This window comes from Vidua macroura, chromosome 16, assembly GCF_024509145.1.
Source record: "Vidua macroura isolate BioBank_ID:100142 chromosome 16, ASM2450914v1, whole genome shotgun sequence".
Lineage (NCBI taxonomy): Eukaryota > Metazoa > Chordata > Aves > Passeriformes > Viduidae > Vidua > Vidua macroura.
The window spans coordinates 2272186-2296754 of NC_071586.1; the positions used below are offsets into that span (position 1 = coordinate 2272186).

At 46.5% G+C, this 24569-nt stretch overlaps 1 protein-coding gene across 6 annotated transcripts in view; it reads right to left on the minus strand.

Moving 5' to 3' along the window:
• The window catches only part of DNAAF8 (dynein axonemal assembly factor 8), a 103585-nt gene that overhangs the window by 32141 nt on the left and 46875 nt on the right, over positions 1 to 24569 (minus strand). For 5 of the 6 annotated variants that reach the window (XM_053992513.1, XM_053992510.1, XM_053992514.1 and 2 more), the window contains 11 exons: positions 22897 to 23041; positions 20558 to 20789; positions 18604 to 18710; positions 15489 to 15643; positions 14052 to 14196; positions 10494 to 10622; positions 8757 to 8951; positions 7214 to 7540; positions 5495 to 5569; positions 3992 to 4045; positions 1937 to 2106 (listed from right to left, as the gene is read on the minus strand). In XM_053992513.1, coding sequence (XP_053848488.1) covers positions 1937 to 2106; positions 3992 to 4045; positions 5495 to 5569; positions 7214 to 7540; positions 8757 to 8951; positions 10494 to 10622; positions 14052 to 14196; positions 15489 to 15643; positions 18604 to 18710; positions 20558 to 20789; positions 22897 to 23041 — 1734 coding nt within the window. The remainder of the gene's footprint in view (positions 1 to 1936; positions 2107 to 3991; positions 4046 to 5494; positions 5570 to 7213; positions 7541 to 8756; positions 8952 to 10493; positions 10623 to 14051; positions 14197 to 15488; positions 15644 to 18603; positions 18711 to 20557; positions 20790 to 22896; positions 23042 to 24569) is intronic. The other variant, XM_053992512.1, reaches the window with a different exon arrangement.

Here is a 24569-nt window from a genome sequence, read left to right on the forward strand (position 1 = left end):
ACCTCCACCTGAGGAAGAACTTCCTTCCACAGAGGGTGGCAGAGCTGTGGAACAGCCACCCAGGGAGGGCTTGGAGTCTCCCTCTCTGGAGACATCCCAAACCCACCTGGATGTATCCCTGTGTCACCTGCTCCACATGACCCTGCCCTGGCAGGGGGGTGGGACTGGATGATCTCCAGAGGTCACTTCCAAACCCGGCTGGGATTATCCCAGCTGGGATTCTGAACCCTGCTAAATGTTAGCCATTTGCCCCCATTTTAGAAGCCTCGTTTGAAGCCCACCATTGCACCCCTTTGTGCCACAGGCTGAGGAGCAGATCCATCATGAACATTCCTCCCACCCAAAAGCTGTACCTGGAATTTAGCTGGGAAAAACAGCCCTGCCCCCATGGCTGCCATTGAGCCACTTACCCACTGGATTTTGCAAATAACCCAGTCCCTGGAGCCTGCTGAGGCTTTTTCCAAATCTCCCTACTTATCTTGGGAGCTGAGCCTTTCCCAGCCTCCCCAGTGAGAGGCATTCTGAAAGGGAGCAGGGGCCCCTGGACAGCAGAAAGCATTTCCCACTGTCTGCTCCCCTTCAGTTCTCTTTGCTTCCTCACTTTCAAACCCTGCTTTTTTCTTCATGAACAGTCTGTAATTTTTATCCTCATTAGTCACCAGCTTTTCAAGGCAACTGAATCAATGCTCAACAGCTGCTCTGGTGTGTTGGAGAACTCCAAAACAGGGAGGAAATTTTCAGGAAACAACCTCTCCTCAGATTTACCTCACATGCATCTGCATTGCTTCCTGAGGATATCTGGGGTTTTTAAGATGTTTTCTGTTTCAGACTTTGTATTTAGCTCTGTGATTAAATTAAAAATTTAAAAAATTAAATTTAAAAAAATGCATTTTGTATTTAGCTCTGTGATTAAATAACATTGGGAAGCACACCCCCATCAACCCTAATGGCCACTATATCTCTCTTGCCAGTGTAAATATTTAAAACTCAGATGCCTGTGCTCACTGCTACCATGCAGAAGGTATTAATTGTTCCAGAGCAGTGCCTTGGCATGTGCCTGTTTTCTTCTGGAAGTCTCTACCAAGAATTTCTATGGTTAGAAATGAGACAATGATAGAGACAATGCTATAAACTTTCCAAACTTAACCCAAGTGCAATATCAATTATAAACGTTCATTTTTTATAAAGTCAAGCAGTTAAAGGTCTTCAGGAAAGCAATCAAATAACACAGATTGTTTTTCCCTAAGGGAAGTAAAAAAATAATAATCTAACTTCTCTCAAATGCCCAGAGTTCAGTTCCTTGGCTTTCACAGTATCCTTACACTCAGGGTACGTCAGATTGAGGAAAGAAAAGGTTTCTAATGCCATGAAAGAGCAGAAACAAACATCTATTTTTAGCTAATCAACCCCACAATGCCCTAAGATTTAAGAACCCTCTTTATTGCCTATTAGACATGAGCAAGGACAATTTCCTCTCCTTGCAGGGGATTTTTACAGACTGGCTCCCAGGGTTGAGCTGTGTCTGCAATGCAATCTCAGGTAACAGCACCCCAGAGATGTGCATTCCCTGACAGGCAGGAGGCTTTCCAGCTTTAACCACATGGAATAAACCCAGGCACACGTGCTCCCTGGATGTGCCCTACCTGGAATGACCTGGGGGAGGAACAGAGGACACCTGTTTGGCAGAGCCAAACAGATTCCTGCGAGGTCTGTATTGCCCATATCCTCCCCAAAGTTCCTTTTGGGAGAAACCAGGGCTGTCTTTATGGCACGTGATGAAAGAAGCCCTCAGCTCTCTTTGTGCTGATGAGGGGCACATCTGATTGTTCCATACAGCTCGCTCCCAGCAACAGCTCCGAAATCCCGGGTGGGAATTGCTGAGGTTTTCAGGAATGGATTATCCACAGCTCATCCTTTCCCCGCCCCCTTCACCGACCTGCTGCACCTCGCAGGGCAGGAGGGCGGCGGCAGCGGCCGCTCCCAGCTCCAGGTGCTTCATTCCGACCACGCTGAAGTTTTGCAGGTGCAGATCGCGGAGGATCCTCGGCAGCCCGCGGCTCCAGACACCGGGTTTGATGAGCAGCACCGTGCGGAGAACCTGTGCCCCTGGAACAAACGCAGCGGGGTTTGTTTACTACCCTGGGCACGGGGAAACCTGGCAGGAAGTTCACAAAAATATCAGCAAAACGAATCCATAAAAACTCTGGGCATATAGGGTCATTTATTGATTTGGGTTCACTTTGTTGGGTTTTCAGATTAAAAATGTATCTGAAACAGTCTAAGCTTGGAGGTTTCTCTGTCAAGGAAATCTGCTCCAGGTCCAAAAAAGTTTTTGTGGCAGCTCTGTCGGATAAGACTCAAACCTTTATATTACAGATTAATGTTTTAAGAGAGATAAAATATTCCCTTTTGCATTTTTCATGTGAACTGTGGTGATTATGTGATGTGATCCTTGAGCAGCTATTACATTTTACTCTGGTGTTCTGTATATTTTAGAGCTGTGTTTCAGAGAGGCACTGACAACCCTGACAGGTCCCAATTAATGTCATAAACCAATAATTAATTGAATTGTCTTTACCAAAATTGACATTCCAGAAAAAACTTTCTGCTTCTGACACAGCTCTCTCAGCAGAGCTGCCAGGAAGGTGCAGCACTATGAAGAGAAGAAAACAAACCAGACCAAGAAAGCTTTGCTGTCTGATGGAAATGGATTTAAAGGCAGAAAATACATAAATTCTGTTTTTAAATGACAAAATGGCAGCATTTTCAAATTTTTAGTCTTGCTAAAGTACTTGCTACCATGAGTATAGTTAATATTTTATCCTTAGAACATCTTTTGGAGATTTATTGGCAAGTGCAGTGTCAGAACCAGTATGTGAGGCCCAGGAACTGCTGAACCACATCAATCAGCACGAGCACAGGGGAACATCCTCCAGGCTGCTAAAACTGATCCAAGCTGATCTGTTTGGGTACAAAACATGTCATTTTCTGTTTCCTCTACACCCCAGTACTAATTACACAGATGTCAATACAGCAAAGCATCAACAAGGCTACCTCAAACTTAATGCTGTTATTTCCAGGTGACAAGCAGGACATGGCACAGAAACACAGGATCAAAAATAAAAACCAAGATTATTTCCTCCCCACTTGACATGGAAACTTAACCCTTGTGCTGCAGGGAGCCCTCCCATTACAGATGTGCTGTTTTCCTCACATCATTCCTGAACAGAAAGGTTCCATAGCAACAGCCTGGAAGTGCAGGAAGCTGCTGGGCTCCACCTCAGCAACCTCACCCGTGTGTGTTATGTAAGCACTCAGTGGCCTCCAGATGTTTTCCTCACCATCTGCTACATTTTTGGGCAGATATTCTCATTCTTCTGCTGTGTGAGTCACTACCTGCTGCATATTTAGGGACTTCAGACACTTCAGGAGGATTGCCAGCTTGGTTTGGTCAGACACCTTGTCACCCAGAGCTGGCTTACTCTCCTCAGCAATTACAAGTAACAAGAACTAGACAAAATGCCACTAATTACCAATGGAACCATCTCTGCTGATCATGAATTAGCAGAGGTACCTGTTTGGCAGTGTTCAAACCTGCCTGATTTCCAGTTCTGGCTGCTCAGAGCCTTTCCTGGTCTTTATTACATTTCTCTAGTTTGTAATATTTTTAGATCCATTCCTCATAATCCTTTCCTTTTTGCCTCCCCAAAAAAATATTACATAGGTTTTGATTTCTTAGCCTAACTGTGAAAATAGAGTTTAGTTTATATGCTACTTATAGGTAATAGTTCAGATAGGTGTGAAATAAGTGGGAACTCAAGACAAGCAGATACCACATCTCCTGGCATGCTCAGAGTGCATCACTGCCTGCATTCCAGCCTAAGGAAAATGTTGGTATCATCCTTTTTCTTATTTTGGGCTGGTACATCCAGATGATTCAGTTCCACCAAGTCCTTGTCAAAGGACATTTTTCCATTTGCTCTTCTCTCACCTGCTTGCAGGAAGGAAAACAGGGATTCTGCTCGGCACCTCCAGCTCTCACCCACTACAGGAGAGAAGCAGATTTGAGTGAGTCTTGTGTGTTCTGAGGCAATCTGAGAATTGTGCTATCATCTGCACATAAAGCAACCAATATTACAGTGATATTTTAGGGTGTTACACTGGGACATGGATGGAATGGTTTCAGATGTCCTGGGACACCCTGGGAGGTTTCACACTTCTCCCTTCTCTGGTAATCCCAGGAGCATAGGCTGAGCAGGACTGCAAGTCCTAAATCATCTTGGACCTTGGTTACCTTTTCTGGGATTTCAGGGAGTGGTTAACAGTGGTTTTAAACCTATCTGTGCTCCTAATATTCCACAGTCAGGTCAGATGCTGCCCTGTTTCTGGTGTTTTGTTTGATGTTCTCTCAGAAACAAAGAAGTGCTGTGGATCCTGAGTGCTGCTGATAAAACCTCCCCAGCCAGCCAGGAGTGGCTGTTCCAGTGGTTCTTCAGGAGGGCAGAGCAGGATGAAAGGAGTCTAGGGAATCAGAACTTAGGACAAAAGCTAACAGAAAAATGTTCCCTTCAGTCTAACGTAAAACCTGCAGTGACCTGGAGATGAGGAAAAACAAGGCACTTCAGGCACATGAGAATTGAGAAGTTATCAAGATCTAGGGCACAGTGAGGGGAATCCTGCATCACATTGATAAAAGATTTCCTCTTCCAGTGACTGGCAAGTTTAGCCACTGTGACATACAAGGTAAATAAGAAAAAACTAAAATCTGTTTGCCAAAACAGAATTTTTTTTTCTTTTTTCTTTTCTATTATTGTCCAAAATCCATGTCTATCTACTTTCCATAGTTATGTGTCTGGAAGGTATTTAGCCAAAGAGTTGTGGTTTTTTTTTTCCTAATAAGCCCTCTTTCTCTTTCCACACGTTTGTTGCAATAATAAGACCACAAATAACAGATGAAACCAGCCCTAAGGTCCTTGCCTTGTCTCAGAAGGTTTTAGCTCATCCTCCCAGCACCAGCTTTTTTCCTTAGTGCTGAGGTTACCTGAAAGGACTTTCAGGATCTGTGAATCCTCTGGTGACCTAGGCAGCACTGGGATGTAAATGACAGAGACATAGGAAATGCACCTTCTGCTCTGATGTCACCTCTCTAAAACATCATGAAAATCATAATTTCTGGGATCTACACCTGAAAAAAGCTACTAAAAGCTGACATTAATTACTTTTCCAGCTGACTTTGCACACCATCCCTCAGCAGGTGGTTCTCAGGACTGTGGAGAGGAAATGACGTGACAATACTCACACCTTCCCCCAGCACTGGGGGGACCCAGCTGGCCTTTCCTTCCCAACTGCCTGGGATTAGGATGTCTAACCAAAGGTTTACTGATCCCATTTCAATGGCTCTGACAGAGGACACACAGTTTTCTTCAATCTATTTAAGAGTCTAAAATAACTTGTTTTGCTTTTTTTTTTTTTCCAAGAGGTAACTGGTGCTTACCTGTGGTCTTCTCTTCAGCCCTGGAGCTGCTGCCAGGTGGTGGCAGGAATTTCAGAGCAGGGCGATGTTCTGCATCTGAAAAAGGAAGGACAGGTATTTTTATGGATTCAAGGTGGAAAACCTTCACTGTCTGGGGCAGGAGGGTGAGAAAGGTAATTTTATTTAGCAGGGCAGATGTTCAACCTGCTACAAAATATTGAAGAGCTGTTCTTGAGCATGGAGGTTTCTCCATTCCTCCCACAACAATAAAAACACAAGGGAAAAATGGAATTACCTTATAAAAGAGAGAGTGCAGGATGTGAAGTTTGGCCTCAGCTGTGCTTCTTTGCTCCTCACAGTGGCTTTGGTGCAAAAGGCTGGCACTGCCATTACAACCTCCCTCAATAAATTCAGCTCACAGCTCTGCTTTCCTCTTATCCTGCCTTTCCATCTCAAGATAACTTTAATTAAGGGCTGCAGTGCATGAACTCTTTAGTGTTTTAGACACCACTTTGGGATGTCTGATGCCTTCTCTTCTGAAGGCTCCTCTTCTTGCTCACCAGTCTCACAGAGAACACTCCCATAGTTCACTTAAAAATTGAACTTGCTGTGAGCCTAAACTCAGGATATTTTCCCAGACAAATCTTTCTTCGTGGTATTCAGCAAAGCCAATTTGTTACTGCACACTACACAGGCACAGTGGGTTTGACACAAGTGGCTAAGTTTGTGTTGATGACAAAGGACTTTTCTCCCCCAAGGAAAGATAAAGGAAGGGCTGTAAATTCAAAGCATGAATGCACTTATGGGACTGCATCACTCTCCCTCAGCTGATACATGGTGTTAGCACAATCTTTGATTTCTCTCTGCTTCTGAGTAATCATAAAATCCCACAATGGCTTGGGTTGGAAGGGACCATCTTGTTCCAACTCCCTGCCAGAAACTGTCAGGGCTCAGAACTGTTTCTCTCTGAGTGTGAGGAGTCAGGCAGACTCAATTCTTCTCTGAATATTTCACATCAAAAGAAAACAGTGGGAGCTTGTAGTCTGCTGCTGTAAAGCATCCAGTATCAATAACCCCACAGTCTGCACCGTGATTTAGTTTTAAGAGGCATGGCTATACATTTCCTGCTACAGGAGGAAACTAGCAAATTTACTGTGCTGCAAGATCGATGCTGGCACACATCACTGAACTCTGAGACGTTTTTGACAGCAAAGGTCTCCATTCTTCTCTTCGTTCTCCTCCAGGATAAAAAGAAATTCTCAAGAAATCTGTTTTCTTACAGACTGGTCACACCTATCTTCTTGAGCACAGGGCAAGGCTGAGGCATCAAGGTGAAAGTTTGGCACCACAATTAGGGGCCCACTTTTAGGTGTGAGAGCTCTTGGGCTCTGTTCTTCAGTTTCTCTTATAGAGAGGGTTTAAAATGCATGATATTATTTACTGATCCTGCCAATTGCTCTGATACCTAATTAGTACTTATGGAGTACCTCAAGATCATCAGAAAGGGCGCCAGGCCAAGCACAACGACATTAATTAAATAAACCACCTTGTAGGTGACCTCAGCTGGCTCCTGCTGGCTATATTCATCTTAATCATCTTAATTCAGCCAATTTACCCCCACATTATTACATTTTCCTGTGCCCGAGAAAACCCCCAGCACTGGATTCCTTTGTCCAAGTTCAGTCAATTCCCACACACCCTATAGCTGAGGATAATACAAACAGCAAAAATGTGCCTTACCAGTTACCAAATCTGCCTCTGTGAAGAAGAGGATGGCTTGTCTGAAGGTCACCTCCGGGGTCAAGGCCATTAGTGCCTGTGGGAGGCTGTCACCTGTGCTGAGCCTGTCCCTGCCCTGTGTCCATCCCTTCAGGGCAGCTCCCAGGGCTCGGAAGGCGTCGATGCCCCGGAGCGCGCACACCAGGACGGGGCTGGACATCAGCGTGTCCAGGCTCCTCTGCCAGTGAGTGTCTCCAGCCTCAAAAGGGGTTATTTCCCTGGCCTGACACCGAGTGAGATGGGGCAGCCACTTCAGGCCCAGGAGCTCAAGTCCTGAATCAGGCTCTGCTGCAAGTCAAGAAAAATGTTTTTAGCACCAGGCAGCAGCTTGTGTTTCGTAGAAGCTGTGCTTTCTTTTGGACACAAACATTTTATTTCACATGGATTTTTTCCCTGCACAAGTTCCAATGCTGTTTTGACTTCTGTTTCATCCAGAATGGACTCTAATGCAAATATAGGAATATACTGGGAAAACCCACAAGATGCAAATTCTAAGAAATGCCATTACAGTGAAGAACAAAGAAAGGGCTATCTGGGAAATCAACAGGGAGCAAGTGCCATGATTTGATTAGAGAGCACAGCTAATGGGGGAGAGTTGAAAGGGAATCACTGAGAGTACATTGATAACAATGTGGCTTGGCACAGCATAATCCATAATTATGGATCCTTTAGCACCTCTCATAACACTTTAAGCAATGTTCAGCAGTGTAACAAACTACAGCAGAATGCTGACTTGTCTCTAAAGTAGTTTCAGAGTTGTCAGGGTTGTAAAGTTGTCTTCTGACTATGTAGGAAGGTATTTAGGGCTCAGTCCACGAGTGCTGGAAGTTTCTGTTGCCTCAGATCTCAGATACAGAACTTCACAGGATTTTAAGTAGTATTTCAACATGGTTGTGGGAGAGTCAGATACAATACAGTGTAAGACAGGCATTCTCGAGCCCTTTGTGCCTACAGCTCCTGTGTTATCACACTTCAGTGCAACCTGCACATGAAATTACATAAACTCCCTGTCCTGCCTAGGGCTTGACAGCCCTTTTCATGCACATGTGAGCACCCAGCGTGGGGACAGCCTCGCTGCTCCTCCCGCGGGGGAACCGGAGCGTGAGGCCGTGAAGGGCCTTGGTTCTGCTCACCAAGGCTGTCACTGGACAGAACAGAGCCTGTGACTCCCAAATTCCTGTCCCACTTCCAGCCCAGCCTTACCTCCCAAGTGCTCAGGGAGGGACACAATGCTCTGTGTTACATAAAAGCTCTGCAAGCCCAAGCACTACTTGGAACTGAGCTGATGCTCTCTGGAGCAAATTATACCCACCTGAGCTGTCTGTGATTGCCCATAACAAACCAAGATAAATTCTTCAGCTCTCTAGGGGGGTAACAAAGAAACCTGTTCTTCCTGAGGCCCCTTCACCACATTTTCCATGATGTCCTTGCTATGCTAAAAAGAGCTATCCAGGATAAACTTTCCTGCCCAAAGTCTCCAGCCCTGCCCCAGAGCTGGGGTCACCTGCACTCCGAGACTGATCCCTGAGGCCGGGCAGCAGGACCTGCTGGAGGAGCTCTCCAGCACTCTTCAGAGCCTGCATCCCCACCACTGTCAGCATCACCACTTGCTCCATGCCGGGCTCAGCAGCGAAAGCTCGGTGGCACAGGAAATCCAGAGGGATGTGATGGGGCTCTGGCACCGCGCTCAGGTTTCCTCCTGCCCAGGGAGAGCATCAAAACAAAGCTGTTACCTCATGAAAACACATCTCAGGCTTTTTGCTGTGAAGGGATTGCATAAATCCCAACCAGCATTTCGCTGTCTCCTCACACTGCAGCTCAGGAAAATCCTCCTAAATGAGGAATATTAACACAGCAAACTCCCTCTAATTAGTCCCAGTCCTTGCCTGGAATTACATTTTGCCATGTAAAGCAAATACATTCCTTGTAATTTTGATATCCTTATTCACACCATTAGGCAGAGTTGATAGATCTGTACCAAAATGATTTAAAGCACCAGTTTTGGGTTGATAACTAATGACTGACTTCACGTTAAATCAATACCTCATTTTGCTTTCTAGGACATTGCACACAATTGGGAGCTAATTTGGGGACTGCTGTAACACTGTGCTTCTATCCACAGTCCTGTTGGGAACAGCACAGCCTGGAGAATCCCTGGCCCATAAGAAATCCCTGTTTCTTCCATACTGATTCACTATATGATTATGTGAGCAATTGTATCAATAAACATTTATTTACTTACTTATTCCTACATCATAACATTTCCTAATGCTAGAGAATTGTGAATGCATTTAATTTTCATTTTTCCTTAGGATTTAGAGTCAGTTTGGTTTTGGAAAGCAATATATTTTAACTCAAAGCCCTAGCATCCAAATTTTCAAATAATTAAATTAAATTAATCTAAGTTAACTTGCTGAACACATAAAAAACCCCAACATGTAGTTAGTGAAATAAACATGGGATTTTTTTTACTCCAAGTGTACAGAACTAGGAGGTTTAAGACTCACCCATGTGAGTCATAGATTAAGAACAGAAAACCCATTTCCTTGCTATTAGAAATCCTATCAATCTCCCAGCTTTGAATGAATGAGTTACCAAAGTGAATACAACTGTACAAACTGAAATTCAGAATATCTGAGTAAAATGAAATTGGAAAGTGCCTTTTCTGCACCTACAGAACTATAGCTGCCAGCATTTATCACTTCAGCACATTCCATTTCTACACACAACCACCAATTTATCTCATTTTAATATTTTGACTTCTCTTGAAACTATGGCAATAAATACACATTGATTGGCTATTAATGTTCTAATTGCCTTAATTAAGGCTTAATTGGATGTTACCGTGTCACATTTCAATAATTTCTTTTTGCATGTATCTTTTAATTTACTTTAAAAATGTATTTTCATTTTGATTTCCATTGATTCTTCCATGAGAGCTACTGTGATTAGTCATTTACTGTTCTGCTGCAGTTACTGACTGCAGCAGAACAGTAAATGAGATACTACAGACAAAAAAGCATATTCCTAATGCTTTTATTCAGGAAAATCCCTCGTTAGTGTGGCTGCTCCATCCCTGCAAGTGTCCAAGGCCAGGCTGGACAGGGCTTGGAGCAGCCTGGGATAGTGGCAGCTGTCCCTGCCCATGGAATGAGATGAGGTTCGAGGTCCCTCCCAGCCCAGAGCATTCCCTGTGTGTGATCCTGGAGAAGCCAGGCCAGAGCAGAGCCCCCTGACCTACCCAGGCTGTGCAGCACGGCCGCGCCGTACGGAGCCCCGTGGAAGCACAGGGACGGCTCCTCTCCAGCAGCTGCAGGGGGGATGCTGTGCTTGCTGCCAAGGCCTGCCTCTGCCAGCTCCTCCATCAGCCCTGTGCTCAGAACAGCAGCAAATGTGAGGAATGCTGAGCTCTGCTCAGCCTGACATGAAAACACTCTGCTGTCAAATGTTTGAGTCACTGGCCACGGCTCCCCTACAGACTGGGCTTACCTGAGACACCACACGCAGCTGAACCATCCCCTCACCCCAAAATCACATGGACCCCTTAAAAAGGGGCAAGGAGCTCTTGAAAACTGAGGCTGGCCCACAGCTTTCTCTGGCTTGTTCAGCAGCACCCAGTTGTTTCTATCCCCTTCTAACTCCTACTGAGAACTGAAATGTGGATCAAGTGCACAGATGCTGCCTCACAGCTCCTGAATTTGAATAAATATCTTAAATAAGGTGGTGTCCACTAGGAAGAGTCCCAGATCTGAGCCCAGTGCTCACGTGGAGGCCCTCAAGGTGTCTCACACTTCCAGGCATGAGGCCAAAGTCCTGCATCCCACAGGGCCCTCGTGGGAAGGGAGGTATTGCTGGGGTGACAGACCTGAACAGAGACATCATGTTCTGCTCCTGTGATTTCCAGCCTGGAAAATATCCCATTCCACGCCACTTTTACAGACACTAAGTGCTTAAAGCCACAATCTCTCAGCTCCCATTCTCCCTCTAAAGAGCTGGGTTGTGCACAGGCAGTGCATTAAGGTGTTGCATACAGTACATTTCCACAACAATTAGTTCAGCCTTCTGTAATAATGTTTCAGGTCACAGTTTTAAAGGCTTGTTATTTTTTAAATTACTTTGTACACATTTGATTGCTTACTACAATACAAGCCTGTCAAAAATTCACTGTAGTGGAGCATGGGAAATGGATTATTGGTGTTAGAGGCCGATGGCAAAGCTTGGATGTCAAATGTAGCACTGACAATCACCTGCTCCTCAAAATTCAAAAGGCGTGAGGCACCAAAAATGGGCCATCACTGTCCCAGCAGTATTGCCTGTTGTTTATTCAAACTCAGGGCATGGCAGAAAGTAAAGCTTGGACAAAAGTGTATGGTGTTTGAACCTCAGGACAGAGATCCTTACCCACCTATTTATCTGCTCTGCTTCAGGAGTATTTGTCAAATTTTAACTTGCTTTGAAAAATGAACAGTGTTCAAGACCTTGAAGGGACAACTACTTTTCCTATTGATTACAAATGCAAAACTTCTTAGTGAGGTATTTACCCTACTCCAATTTAGTGCTATTCTCCACTTCCCAGAGGCCAATCCAAAGCTTGTGGGGAAAGAATATCAGCATCCCCTCTCCAGGGCTCTGGAATATGGACTAAGGTGTCTTTCTGCAGTACAGGACTAATGAAAATAGCAGAGGCATGGCAAGAGGCATTTGCAAAATCTGTCACAAACAAAGGGGAAAACCCTGAGTTCTCTAGCATGAGGGAAAATATTTTAGCTTTCCAGACTACCCTTCGTTCCAGCCCCCCCTGTGTATTTCTAGTGGAAATTTCCCTGTGCAAAACATGAACACAAAACATCATCTGTGGCACTGAGGGAAGCTGCAGAAACTGCACTTTTTAATGAGCAACTTTCCCTGGGTGCAGAGGCAGCAGGTGACACGGGGCTGTAATTACTGTGCCATGATTAATCCTCTGTGTCTGCACATGTTTTCAGAACATTCTGTGATAGTCTCAGGAGAAAAAGCCCAGGACTATTTGAATTGTCATTGTTTCCCCCCCTCCCAAACCTCTAAATGTTCTTTCCTATTGTGGATAAATTAAAGGAAGCAACTGGGCTGGGAATGAATGTCTCCATCATGGGCTGTGTGGGATGGTGTTAATGGAAGGGTCACCCATTCTTGGGAAGGGGCAGGGCAGGATTTCTGTTCCCTCCTGACCACTGCTGTTGCCTCTGATCTTCCCCACTTGAGGTCAATGTCAACTGATCCTTAAGAAAACAGAAACTCAAGAAGATTTAAGGCAGCGACTTGGCTGGGTTTTGGCAGTCCCTCCATAGAAAATGAGTTACCTTTGGGGTGCCTGGAAGTCACAAGGATGCAGGACTCGAAGCTGAGGTTGATAGGATCAGATGCTGCCCTCAGGCTCAGTGGCACAGCTGATTTTGGCTACCCTACTTCTCTGGGCAAAAAGAGTTTCTGAGAGGAGGTGATTGAGGCCATAAAATCCCAGCAAAGTCCTGAGCTGGAAGAGACCCACAGGGATCCTTGAAATCCAAATGCTGGCCCTGAACAGGACAGCCCCAACAACACCTGCATGCACTGGGTGTGAGATGCCAAAGTCAGGCCCAGCTTTGAAGTGTCCAGGACAAGGCTCACAAATCCAAACAGGAGGTTACAACTTCACATAAAGGAAAAACATAACGATGGGACAAAGGCCCAGGGAGGCAGGAGAATCTCTGTCCTTGCAGATTTTCAAGACCTGACAGAAGAAAAGCCCTGAGCCTCCTCAGGGTGTCCTAGATTGCAAGGCAATGTGTATTCTATTTGCCATCTGTCAGAGCTGGGGCAGTTCTCTTCTGTTCATTGGGCAGTTTTTCTTTATCTCTCCCACAACCAATCCTCCCTCCAGGAGATCTCTTCTGTTCATGGCCACTGAGTGTCCCTGCATGGCTGAGAAAATTCCATCATCCCATGGGGAGATGCTCTGCCCAGGGGAGGAGCCAAGCATTCCTACCTGGATCCAATCTGACCTTGGAACAGCACAGCAGCCTTTGCCCACTGCATTCCCAGAGGAGCAGCTTTCTGCCCCACTGCATTCCCAGAGGAGCAGCTGCCTTTTCCACTGGATCTTCAGAGGAAGATCACACCCTTGTCCAGGATCCTGCTCCAGCAGAAGCACAGCTGGCACTGCAGGAGGGCTGAGCCCATGGAATGGCACTGCTGCCACCACCCTGACCCACAGGCTGCCAGGGCCTGCTCTGACTCTGGCAGTGTTGTTTTGTATTACTGCATTGTTTATTTTATTTTTTATTTTCTTCCCTAATAAAGAACTGTTATTCCTGCTCCCATATCTTTGCCTGAGAGCCCCTTAATTTCAAATTTATAACAATTCAGAGGGAGGGGGTTTACAGTTTCCAGCTCAGGGGAGGCTCCTGCCTTCCTCAGCAGACACCTTTGTTTTCAAACCAAGACAGAGGGAAGTCACTGCTGATGCTCTGCTGAGCAGGATGTTGGATGAGAGGCCTTCTGAGGCCCCTTCCACAAGGAGCTACTCGGTGATTCTAAGCTCAAAAGGACTCCAGAGCTAAAGATCAAACAACTGGTAAAGGTCAGGCAACTCTGTTGGATGTGTAGTAGTGACTGATTCACACGTTGGCCTGAAGAAGATTCCTACAGCAACATGAGCAGGCCTTGATATTCCCAATAAATATTCCCTGCACTGTACAGCTGTGGTTGGACTGCTGATGTGGAACTCACACATGTGAAATGCAAACCCTCCCTCCCAGGCTGCTGGGCAGGGCAGCATTACCTGTCAGCAAGGCAGGGATGTGATGTGTGGCGTTCTCCTTCCTCAGCAGCAGCACCAGGCAGTGCCTGCGGGGCCCACCAGGGACTTCTCCTCCTGCAGGACCAGCAGGTGAGCTTGAACTCTTGCCAGGGCAAAAGACAGCAATCTGAAATAATGAAGGGCAGATTAGACTGCTAAATCCAGATGTAATTACTATAGGGCTTAAGCAAATAGATAAATTACAATGGCATAACAAGATACAGCTCACCACTGAGCCATAGGAACTCCAATATCTGGGTGTTCTGCGTCATCTTTTCCTGAGACAGAGAAACTTAATTTAAACTCAGGGAAGAGGCTTAACACAAAATCATTCTGCCCTGCAGCTGGGCTGGGCTAAAACCACAGCAGTTGTAACTCAGCTGATAGGTGGTACCATCCACCATAAGTGGATGTACCATAAGTCACTCTAAGATAATCTGGAGTCTCAAATGAAGGGATGATTTTCAGAAATTTTAGCACCAAACAGCACTTTGGAGCAATGGTTGCTGCTGTTAACTCCTTAATGGTCACTTAGCAACATGTTCCAAATATCTGTCTATTTATGGGCTGTAGTATTCCATAAATAGGTTATATTCATTCTACAAAATATTATGGGCAGGGATATTGTTATTCCTTAGGCTTGAGCACAGAACAAGCAGAAAAGAGGGGATTTGTAGAGTTTGATTTGCAAAATTATGCATTTCCTGACCGACACAGCAAAGAACTCTCAGCATGATGGTTGGAAGTGTGGGGTCCACTCCTTTGTGAGAGAAGGTGTCATATGATTCCTGTGGGATTTTTAATATAAGAAGTGCAGCACTGGACTTCTTGCATATGTTAAGTTTGACCGCAACCTTGCATTTGTGATTATTGCTGTTTCCTTAGGCTGACTTGTCAAAATGCCAAGTGCACTTTACTTCAAACCTATCACTATGTTAGGCAGAGCTTCAAAGAAAGAAAAAAGTTATTTTTGAAAGCTCTTTTTGAAACCCATCTGGAATGCACTGAAGTAGGGGACTTCATGCTGAAGGGCCCAGAGGGACTGTGAAGTGCAGCACCAAATATCAGTCTGTTAGTGAGGACTCTTCTCCTGAACCACCTTTGCAGATCAGTATTTTGGTTCATGGCGCTACTGCCAGCCCTTGGTGATTCTGACATCAATGGCAACATTCACATTTGTTTTAGTAGGAGCAGGATGATGAATTTACACTCCTGTTCTCCATGAGAGGCAAGGCTTGGTGGGGATTTTCCTATTGGGGAAAAAGCCAGCACTGAAAGCAGCCAGAGCACAGAGCACCACTCACACGAACACGGAGAGCTGGGAAGGAGATAAGGGGTGTCCTTGAGCACTCACTGGAGGAGTGCTGGCACCATTAGCTGCAGGGCAAGGGGTAAGCCAGGGCACAGAGGGCACAGTACCTGCCCTGCTGCCATGCCCAGCACAAGGCCTTGCTGTGCTGAGAGCTGCAGCTGCCGCAGTCCTTGCAGCACAAAGCCCCGGCGGGCACAGGTCGCAAGCACAGCCCCGTAGGCACGTGGAGGTACCACAGGTGACACCAGCAGAATGATGTCCCCTAGATCAAAGAAAGAGCAAGAAAAGCAGCATATTATTGTCACAGGAGCTGTGGTATCAACGCAAGGCAGCTCTCACAGCAGCTGCCTCCACCTCAAAGCAAACAGCGGCATCCCAAGCAGTGACCCTGTGTTTTACAGTTTGTTTGCTGCATCCAGCTCATCATGACTGCAATCCAAGGCCAGCCCAGAGTGGGAAAGCTTAAGGCATCACCAGTAATATCTTTATGAATCATCAGATGAGACGAGCCAGCCTGTCTCCCCAGGTCTGGGAGCTGCTCACAGGCAGTGTGCCGGTGCTGGCCGTGCTGTGGGAGCTGTCCCTGTGCAGCCCCCAGCACTCAGGGCAGGACTGAGCCTTGTAGGCATGACCACTCTCCAAGTGACCAAACAGGGCAACAAGAACTACTTGTTCTTGATCAATATGTCCACTCCAAAGAGCATGAAGCAGCTCTGGTCACTCCTTTCTGCTCTCATTCCTCTCTGCTGTTACTGGTGGTCTCAGCAATCCTGCTCAGCACCCATTCTGCTTCCTGTTGTGCCTCCTTTGTTCCTGCCTTTAACCTTCATCCCAGACCTGTATTGTGGCATAAGCTCCTGAAGCTCTGGATCACCTGTGATCTCACCTTTGGTTTGGTACCCTCTGGGACCTCACAGGTTCCTTGGACATCATGGTAATGGTATCAGTCTGTCCTGTCCTACCTGATCTCTTCCAGCAGCTCTGGCTGCTCGAGCTCCCCTTGAGTCCCTCACCCCAGTACATACCATTGTAGACACAACAGGAATTTACCTCGGGTTAGAACTTTGGGTTTTTAGACTCTGTTTCCCCAGTTGAATGCCAGGCTCCCTGCCAACCTTGAGCAAGCTCAGGAGAAAGAGCCTCCAAGGCCTTCTGAGCAGCCCCCACATCTGAAGCACTGTGAGACAAGCTCAAGACTTTTCCCCGAAGCCTCTGATCTGCCTGAGCTCCCTGTTTTTACCATGACCTCCATTATTACAATTTCTCAGTTCTAACACATCTTTTTTATCCCTCACAATGTATATCCAGATCTCCATAAGCTGCCAAGAGTGAGCTCTGAAGACAAATCCTCAGTACCACTTCTACATGGGTTTTCTCTACGCTGCCTCAGTAATTTCTTGTAGCTTTAACCAATCAATTTAATGAGACTGGAGGATTTTTTGTTGTGTCCCAGTTGATTCTGAGGGTAGGACGGTGAATTTTTATTTTTATTCTAGACTTTGTGTTATGGATATCTGTCCTGCTAAGGCTCAGCCTGGTTGTTCAAAGCAACAGCAGCAAAACAAGGGAAACCTTGTTGTACTTATCACTAAGGATGGGATAGGCAGGATGGTTCTTTGCCTAAAATCTCTGTTTGGCTTTATGGCTTTAACACTGGATTTTAGCCATATTCATGATATGGGATCTGTCAAAAACTAAGATTGTTGGTGGGAAGATTTTGGTTCCGCTCCAGTTGATAACACTTTAAAAAACATTTTTTGCACACACATATTCCAAATCAACAAGAATATCTGCTTGGGTCATCAAAACTCTGATTACTGAGAAGGGGCAGGTCTACCTAGCTGCAGTACCTCTGCTCTGCATGGGTAAATATTCCTGTCTCCAAGAGGAGCTGCTGGAGACCAGAGGGAAGGAGTCAGTGAATTTTTCTTTTCCTGAAAACCCCAAGGGTGTCTGCTCCCAGAGCAGAGTTTCAGCTCCTCTTGCCAGAGCAAAGTTATCTGAGGAGCAAAGCTTGACAGTGACTTCTGAGGCTCCATGCAGATGGAACGTGGTGTGGTGGAACTCAGCAGCCCACAGCAAATGTGAATCATTAGCGGCCATAAAAGGAAGGGGAGGCAGCAAATGTGACTCATTCCATCAGTAGCCACCAGCTGCCATCAATCCCAATCCCAAATAACAGAGCCAAGGGCTGCCTGCCAAACTACCTGAGTTAACATGAGCCAAAAGATGAAAAACTGTCTCAAAATTGGTTTTTTCCTTTCTCCCTTCTCTATTTTCCTTCCCTTCCACTCATTTTTCATCTTTTTGCCTTATGCTTTCATCCTTTTCTCATGGATTCTTTCCTTTGGCAATGTAATTCCCCATGCCTTCTTTCTCTGTCACTCCAATCCTGCTTTCCTTCTGCCATCTCCTCCCTGACAGCTGCTGAACTTCTGCTCCCCTCAGGCTTCATTCCTGTGAATGAAATTCCCACCTTCAACTGGGCCAGCAGAAACCAGCCAAGAGCATTGTCCAAAAGCGCCCAGCACCCCAGATGTGCTGTGCCAGGCCCACTCCAGGGGATGTTGGCCTCTACAGCAGGACCCCAAAACCTTTTAGCCAGGCAGGGCCTTGGCAGGTGTCCCCTGGACACAGTTTGCTGCTGGTTAGGTACAAATTCAGGGGCTGAACACTGCTCCTACAAAGGGAAAATGGGGATGTGAGTGGAACCAGGTGATAACCCATTGATATTAGTCCCATAAAATGCTCTCCTTTCTGATTGTGGTCAGTCCTGCCCTAAATGAAACCTTGACCCTTTAATTCCCCTGATTATAATATTCAGTCTTCAGCAGGAGAGGCAAATGATCTCTGATCAACAAACCAGCAGTTTAAGGACTCTGTGAGGTCTTCATGTGACTGTTTCTTTGATGAACAGGCCCCTCTGTGGAGAGATTTCCTGTGAAGTGTTTTTTGTTTCTTTTTTCCCCCTTCAGTGACAACCAAGCAGCACCCAGAACTCCAGCAGCTGCTCCCATGAGGAGGATGAGGTGGTGCCACTTCTCTGCTGCTTCATTTCAGGCAATAGTGTTCCACTAGAAATTCATTCCTGCCTCCAGAACTGGCCAGGTCAGAGCCCTGAGCAATGCAGAGAGGCAGAATTGCCTTAGGTGGGCTGGAGTAAAGTGATATTATCAGTGAAGGAGAACTGTAAACCCTCAAATTTCATTTCCTAACACTGACCTTTGGTAGTTGAGACAAGCATGGCTGGAGGTCGAGGCAGCATCAAGCCCTGGAGGTCAACCTTTTCTTCATCTTCTCCTGCCCCAGCTGGTGAAGGTCTCTGAGAGCTGCAGAAAAACGATAAATATTAAATGAAAAATATTAAAAGGTTCTGACTCAAACCTACTTTCTGTGACAAATCCAAGGCCACAGAAGCCTCTCTGGTAAAACTGCTTTACTGGGAAAGCCATTTCAATCCCTTGTCCATGACATGAGCTGCATCAAGGTCTCTCTGACTGAACATCTTTTCATATTACTCCCCCTGAGGCTCTCTGTGTTCAATTAAAAGTAGCTAATGCAAAGTAGTCAGCTTGGCAAAGAAATCTGGGAATCAAGAAATATGTCAGGCTGCAGCAGAGCTTTTCCCACCCACAGACACATCATAGTTGCTATTCACTTTGGGTTCTTTAGGCTGAGTTTAACCAGTTTGAAGGGTTCGTGTTAGGCAACAAGCACGATCCAGTCTGGCAGGGATGTTCCTGCCAGCGAAACTTCCACAACATTCCTGCACATCCAAAAGGACCCAATCAGGGCAGGGTGAACAGAAGGTGTGGTTGAAAGCCAGGGACTGTCTGGGAACAGTTTTGGCTGGGACTGTGAGCTCAGGCTGCTCAGGCAAACCTGCCTCATCCCTTGCCACTACCACAGAGCTGACTGGAACACATCCTGCTTGCTCACTCCCAGGAGCCCGTAGCATTTGCAAGTCTAATCTGAAAAGGGCAATCTGAGCTGCAGTTTGTATTCCTGTCTCCCAACAGACCAAATTACCAGCATTAGGAGAAAGACAAGTACATTATTTAGGAGGTAGCACTGCTCCGGACTGAGTTATACCAGAGGAGCAGAATTCATCATCTTTGCAAGAGGAAAAAGACATCCCTGAGGAAAATAAACAAATAAAGAGAATGAAACTTGACCAAATTGGTTTTTTTGTTGACATCTTAAACATAAAAATGGTGAGAGTTGCTGGTTGTGGCTGAGAGCAGGGCTGAACTCTGATGCATAATCCTCCACAGCAATCCACAGGTTAATTCCACATGGCTGAGCTTTGCCACTCACAGAAAGCACTGACAGCAGTGCAGAGGATCTCACCTCCAGCCTGCTGCCTCTGACTGTGCCACCCTGCCCCCAGGATCAGGCAAGATCCCTAAAAACCTCTTCAGAACCTGCAGGTCTGAATTTTCTGCAGAAGAGTTTCTCATGCAGTTCAAGGTTTATAAGCCACCCTTCATTTTCACACACTTCTCTCATCATCCTCCAAAGAACCTTTTCCTACTGAATCCCTTTATCAGTTGATACATAGGGCAAAGCCAGAGGTTTCCTAGGAGAGGGTCACTCACTGGCACACAGCCTCGCAGCTCTTCTCCAGCACCAGGCTTCCAAATCTTGCAGCAAGAGTATGAACTAGAGGCCTGGATACCAGGGAACAGGGAATGGGAAGCAACTGCAACTGTCCCAGGCCTGACACATCTAGGAACTGAGAGAGCTGGAGCTGTGCCAGGGCAGGTTTAGGCTGGATATCAGGAAAGGTTCTTCCCCCAGAGGGTGCTGGGCACTGCCCAGGCTCCCCAGGGAATGGGCACAGCCCTGAGGCTGCCAGAGCTCCAGGAGTGCTTGGACAATGATCTCAGGGATGCCCAGGGTGGGATTGTTGGGGGGTCTGTGCACGGCCAGGAGCTGGACTGGATGATCCCTGTGAGACCCTTCCCATTCAGGATATTCCATGATTCTATGATCTGCTGCAGAAGAGAGAAGGATTTCTGCAGACTGCAGAAATACACAAGTAGAGGGATTGCTCCCCCTGCACTCCCGTGCTGCAGGACCCTTGGAAGGCTGACACAGAGATCTCTGAGTGCCTGCCTGCCTCCAGGGCTCACTGCCTGTGCAACAACAGCTCCAGACCATCCGGGGCCATCACCTGGAAGGCGGGGGCAGGATTCCAGCAGCTCTCCCTCCGAACCAGAGGCACAGCTCCCTGTGCACCCGGCTGGGCAGGGGCAGGGACACGACAGGCTCCGCCTGGCTCCGGGCCCTGCCAGAGCCTCGGGTGATGTCCTGCAGGATGCCATGGGCTTTGGGCCCTCTCACACCTAATGCCAGCACTGGGGGCACCTTGCCAGGCTCTGAAGTGTAGGAGGAAGGCAGCTTTTCTGTGGAAACAAACACATGTGTGAGTAAAACATGGAACAGCCCACCCCAAAGTCATTCACTCCACTCAAGGGCTCTTTTCAGATCTGTCAGAGCCAGACTTCAACAGAAGAACCACCTGGTTACCTGCCCTGGGAATCCATCACCTGGTTACCTGCCTGGGGGAGAGATGCTGGCAGCACCTGCATGTGTTTACCCAATAGCAAACCTGAGGTTATTCAAGGCAGTCTGTTGAAGAAAGAGGAATTGGTTGCCTCGTGTTTGCTGTGACAAGTTATTACAGAGCAGGTGATGCACTGAAAGTGTCTCTTCCTGTGGCAGGGGTTGGAACTTGGTGGTCTTTAGGGTCTTTTCAGCCCAAACTGTGACTCTAAGCCAGCACTTCAAGTTCCTCTTGTTCATCACCACAAGCAAGGCTGGGGGATTCAAGTACAGGGGCCTGAGGAAAGGGATGGTTTTGAAGGGCATCACAAACTGGAAATCTGGGGACTTCTTTTTTACATTATTTCCTTCTGGATTAAATACAGATTTTGTACAATGCTGTAAGGTCCAGGCAAATATTTGATTTGCCACCTTTAATTTTCTGCCAGGATTTGAACCCTGACTTCCCTTACTTCTTCCAACTCTTCCCTATGACTCTGGCAAACCTTCCTCCAGCACAACTGGGGCCCAGAAAGTAACCCCAGAAAAAGCAAATTTGTCTCCTTTCCAATTCTTACTGCAGATGTCAGAAAATGCAGCAAGGGGTGTGATTTTCTTCCCTTAGGTTTAAAAACATATTTAAATGTAGCATTTCTTGCATAAGAATCAGAAGGCAGAACACAAATCTCCAGAGCAGGTAGATAATGGAGCAACTGGCTGTAAATATTTAAAATAATAATTTTAGAGTTTTCAAGCTGAGGGTAAAAATCTAATTTACAAACTTGCACAGCAGTTCTCTGCTCAAATGAATTGTCTCTTCATACGAAATGTTCTTAAATAATGGTGCATGGTACAGAGCATTGAAGCAGATCTGCTGCCTGTCAGCTCCTAATGACTGCAGGTTTTATGGTTTTCTTATTCATTTCAGGAGCCCTCCTCCAATTCTCCAGCCCTCACCAGAAATGTGTTCTGTGCACAGCACCCAGCCAGCTGCAACTGCAATCCCATTCCTAAGGCAGTCTGCTCCTACTGCTTTCAAATGCAAAAAGGGAGTGAGGAGACTGGGGAATTTTGTCTGCTTAAGCTGGTCTTCATTCCCCTTCTGCCAGAGGAGAAGGAAGCCTATTTCTCTCCCTCTCAGCCTGCCTGTGTCTTTCCCAAGAGAAATGGATTGTCTGTGGCACATCTGAACCTTCCAGAAGAACTTTGTGGCTCAAAAAGAAGCACAAGCCACAAGCAATCTCTAAACTCTGCAGCTAAGGGCACACCTGTTGCTCTGGAGTTGTGCTGCAGCAGCAACCAGTAATATCCCATAATGTTTTAAGGCAGGCTTCATCATCTCTGTTTCTAATGGGAGAAAATAAAGACTTGAGTGGTACATGCCAGTATTTGATACATTGGTGTCTGATGTTCAAGACTTTGTGATTTGAGTTCAGAGCCCCAGATTGTGTTTATTTACCTTATCCCACCTCAGATAGGATTCTATGAAATAATCTGGTGTTTTGGTGATGGTTTATCTGCCAATGCAATTACAGGCCAGATAAATCAGCACTCCTGAAGCCCCCCAGGCAATGAGATGGGGGAATTGTGGAAAAGGGAGGCTGGATTTTCTACAGCTAAGACCTTAGGACTATCAGTGGGGAACTAAATTATTATATTTAACTCACATGAGCCTGTCCCTGGAGCTCAGGGCACTGAAATGTGTGAAAGCTCACTGCAAAGGAACAACAGCTAAACTTTGAGACCCAAAAATGTATGAAGAGTTAAAAATTCATCTCATGGATATTCAACAGTGGGAACAGAAAGAAAGAAACAGTCAAAGCTAATCTATAATTTCTTTTGGGAAGGATACAGGAACTGATAAAGCAATCCTCATGCAAATCTGACTCTGATCACCCTTCACCTCAGTGCTTTTACAGATCTGGGCCTTCCTCAGCATGATGGAAGCTCTGGAGAAGCAGAGCCCACCTGAGCTGGAGAGCAGCAGGTCCTGGCCGGGGTAGAGCAGGCGGAGGCCGCAGACATCCAGCCCAGAGCCCAGCAGCAGCTGCAGAGTGTGATGGGTCTCCAGGGGGCTTCGGAAGAGAGCCTCAAACAGCAGCACCATGGCAACCTGGACAGCCAGAGAAAAACATGGAAAAATCAGGGAAACGCTCCCAAGCCCAGCAGAACCTCAGAGCTGCAGCCCTGCTGCTCACCTGTAGTTCCCAGGATGGATCTGCCAGAGCTACAGAGAGGCTTGGCTTTGGTTTCTCTTTATGTGCAGTTCACACACAAGGCTCTTGGCTTTGGGCTAAATTATAATTTAATCTATTTCTGCTGATATAACTTTGCCTTTTGTCACATAAACCTACTAGTGAAAAACTGCAAGGCCTCTAGGGCAGAGCCCACAGTGCATCTCTTCTGCTGTTCACTTTGTGCAGCACCATTTGCCCATCTTTGGATGATAAAATAATAATAAACCAACTGGTTGTGTCTCTATACCTTTAACAGCATCAAAATCAACACTAAAAAAACATCAAAAGGCAAACACATCACTGGTACTGTCCCAGATTCACATTTCAGAGTCTTCTTAACCAGCCTAATCCATTTCAGCCCATCCTGGCATGTGGGAAGACTCACACCAACACATTCTGAATGTTTATACCCAAAAGGGAAGCAAATTATTATTATTTTCCCCATCAGAGAAACAAATTGTTTTAAAAAGCAAGCGCTTTACGACAGGGAGTTGTGTGGTCCTGTGGATAATAAATTGTTTAGCTGGGGATCAGACAAGGTGATTTTCTGGCCCCAGATTTGGGCATGGTTCTCCTGGATGTTGAGCAGCTCAAGGATTTCCCCAGCTCAAGGTTTATGGCTGCAGCAAATGCCAAATGAATCCATCACTACTGGACACTTGAAATGAAATGCTACCACCCCATAAAGACATTATGAGGCTTTACCATCATGATAAATGAAAATAGAAATTTACTCAAATCATATAAAAGTGGTCTAATTAGGAATAAAAGCTCCATTTCTTTGTGTTTGTCTAGCTGAAGCTCTCCTGCTATTAACCCAGTACTCACAGCAGCCAGTAAGGAAGAATTTTTCTGTGGTTGCTCTGAGTCCCTGGGGCTGCCTGGGCTTGGGGCCAGCTGTGATAACAGAGCCATCTAGCACAGGGAAGCCTCAGGAAGTGCCAGTGTCCCCTTTCCTCAGGAGCCTGGCACTTGGCTTTGCTCTCCATTGCAGCTTGGTTGAGTTGTGCCTGGCCTGGTCTCAGACATCTCCAGTTCTGGCCACTGTCTGAACCCTGGGCTTTCTGCCTTGGCCTTGTCACTGCGGGCTCCCACCTGCAGGTCTGTGCCCACTTCTGGGGCTACCAGCACAAGAGAGATGTTGGCCAGTTGGAGCAAGTCCAGAGGAGCTCATGGAGATGCTCTGAGGGCTGGAGCCAGGCTGGGAGAGCTGGGGGTGCTCACCTGGACAAGAGAAGGCTCCAGGCAGAGCTCAGAGCCCCTTGCAGGGACTAAAGGGGCTCCAGGAGAGCTGGAGAGGGACTGGGGACAAGGGATGGAGGGACAGGACACAGGGAATGGCTTCCCACTGCCAGAGGGCAGGGATGCATGGGATACTGGGAAGGAATTGTTCCCTGGGAGGGT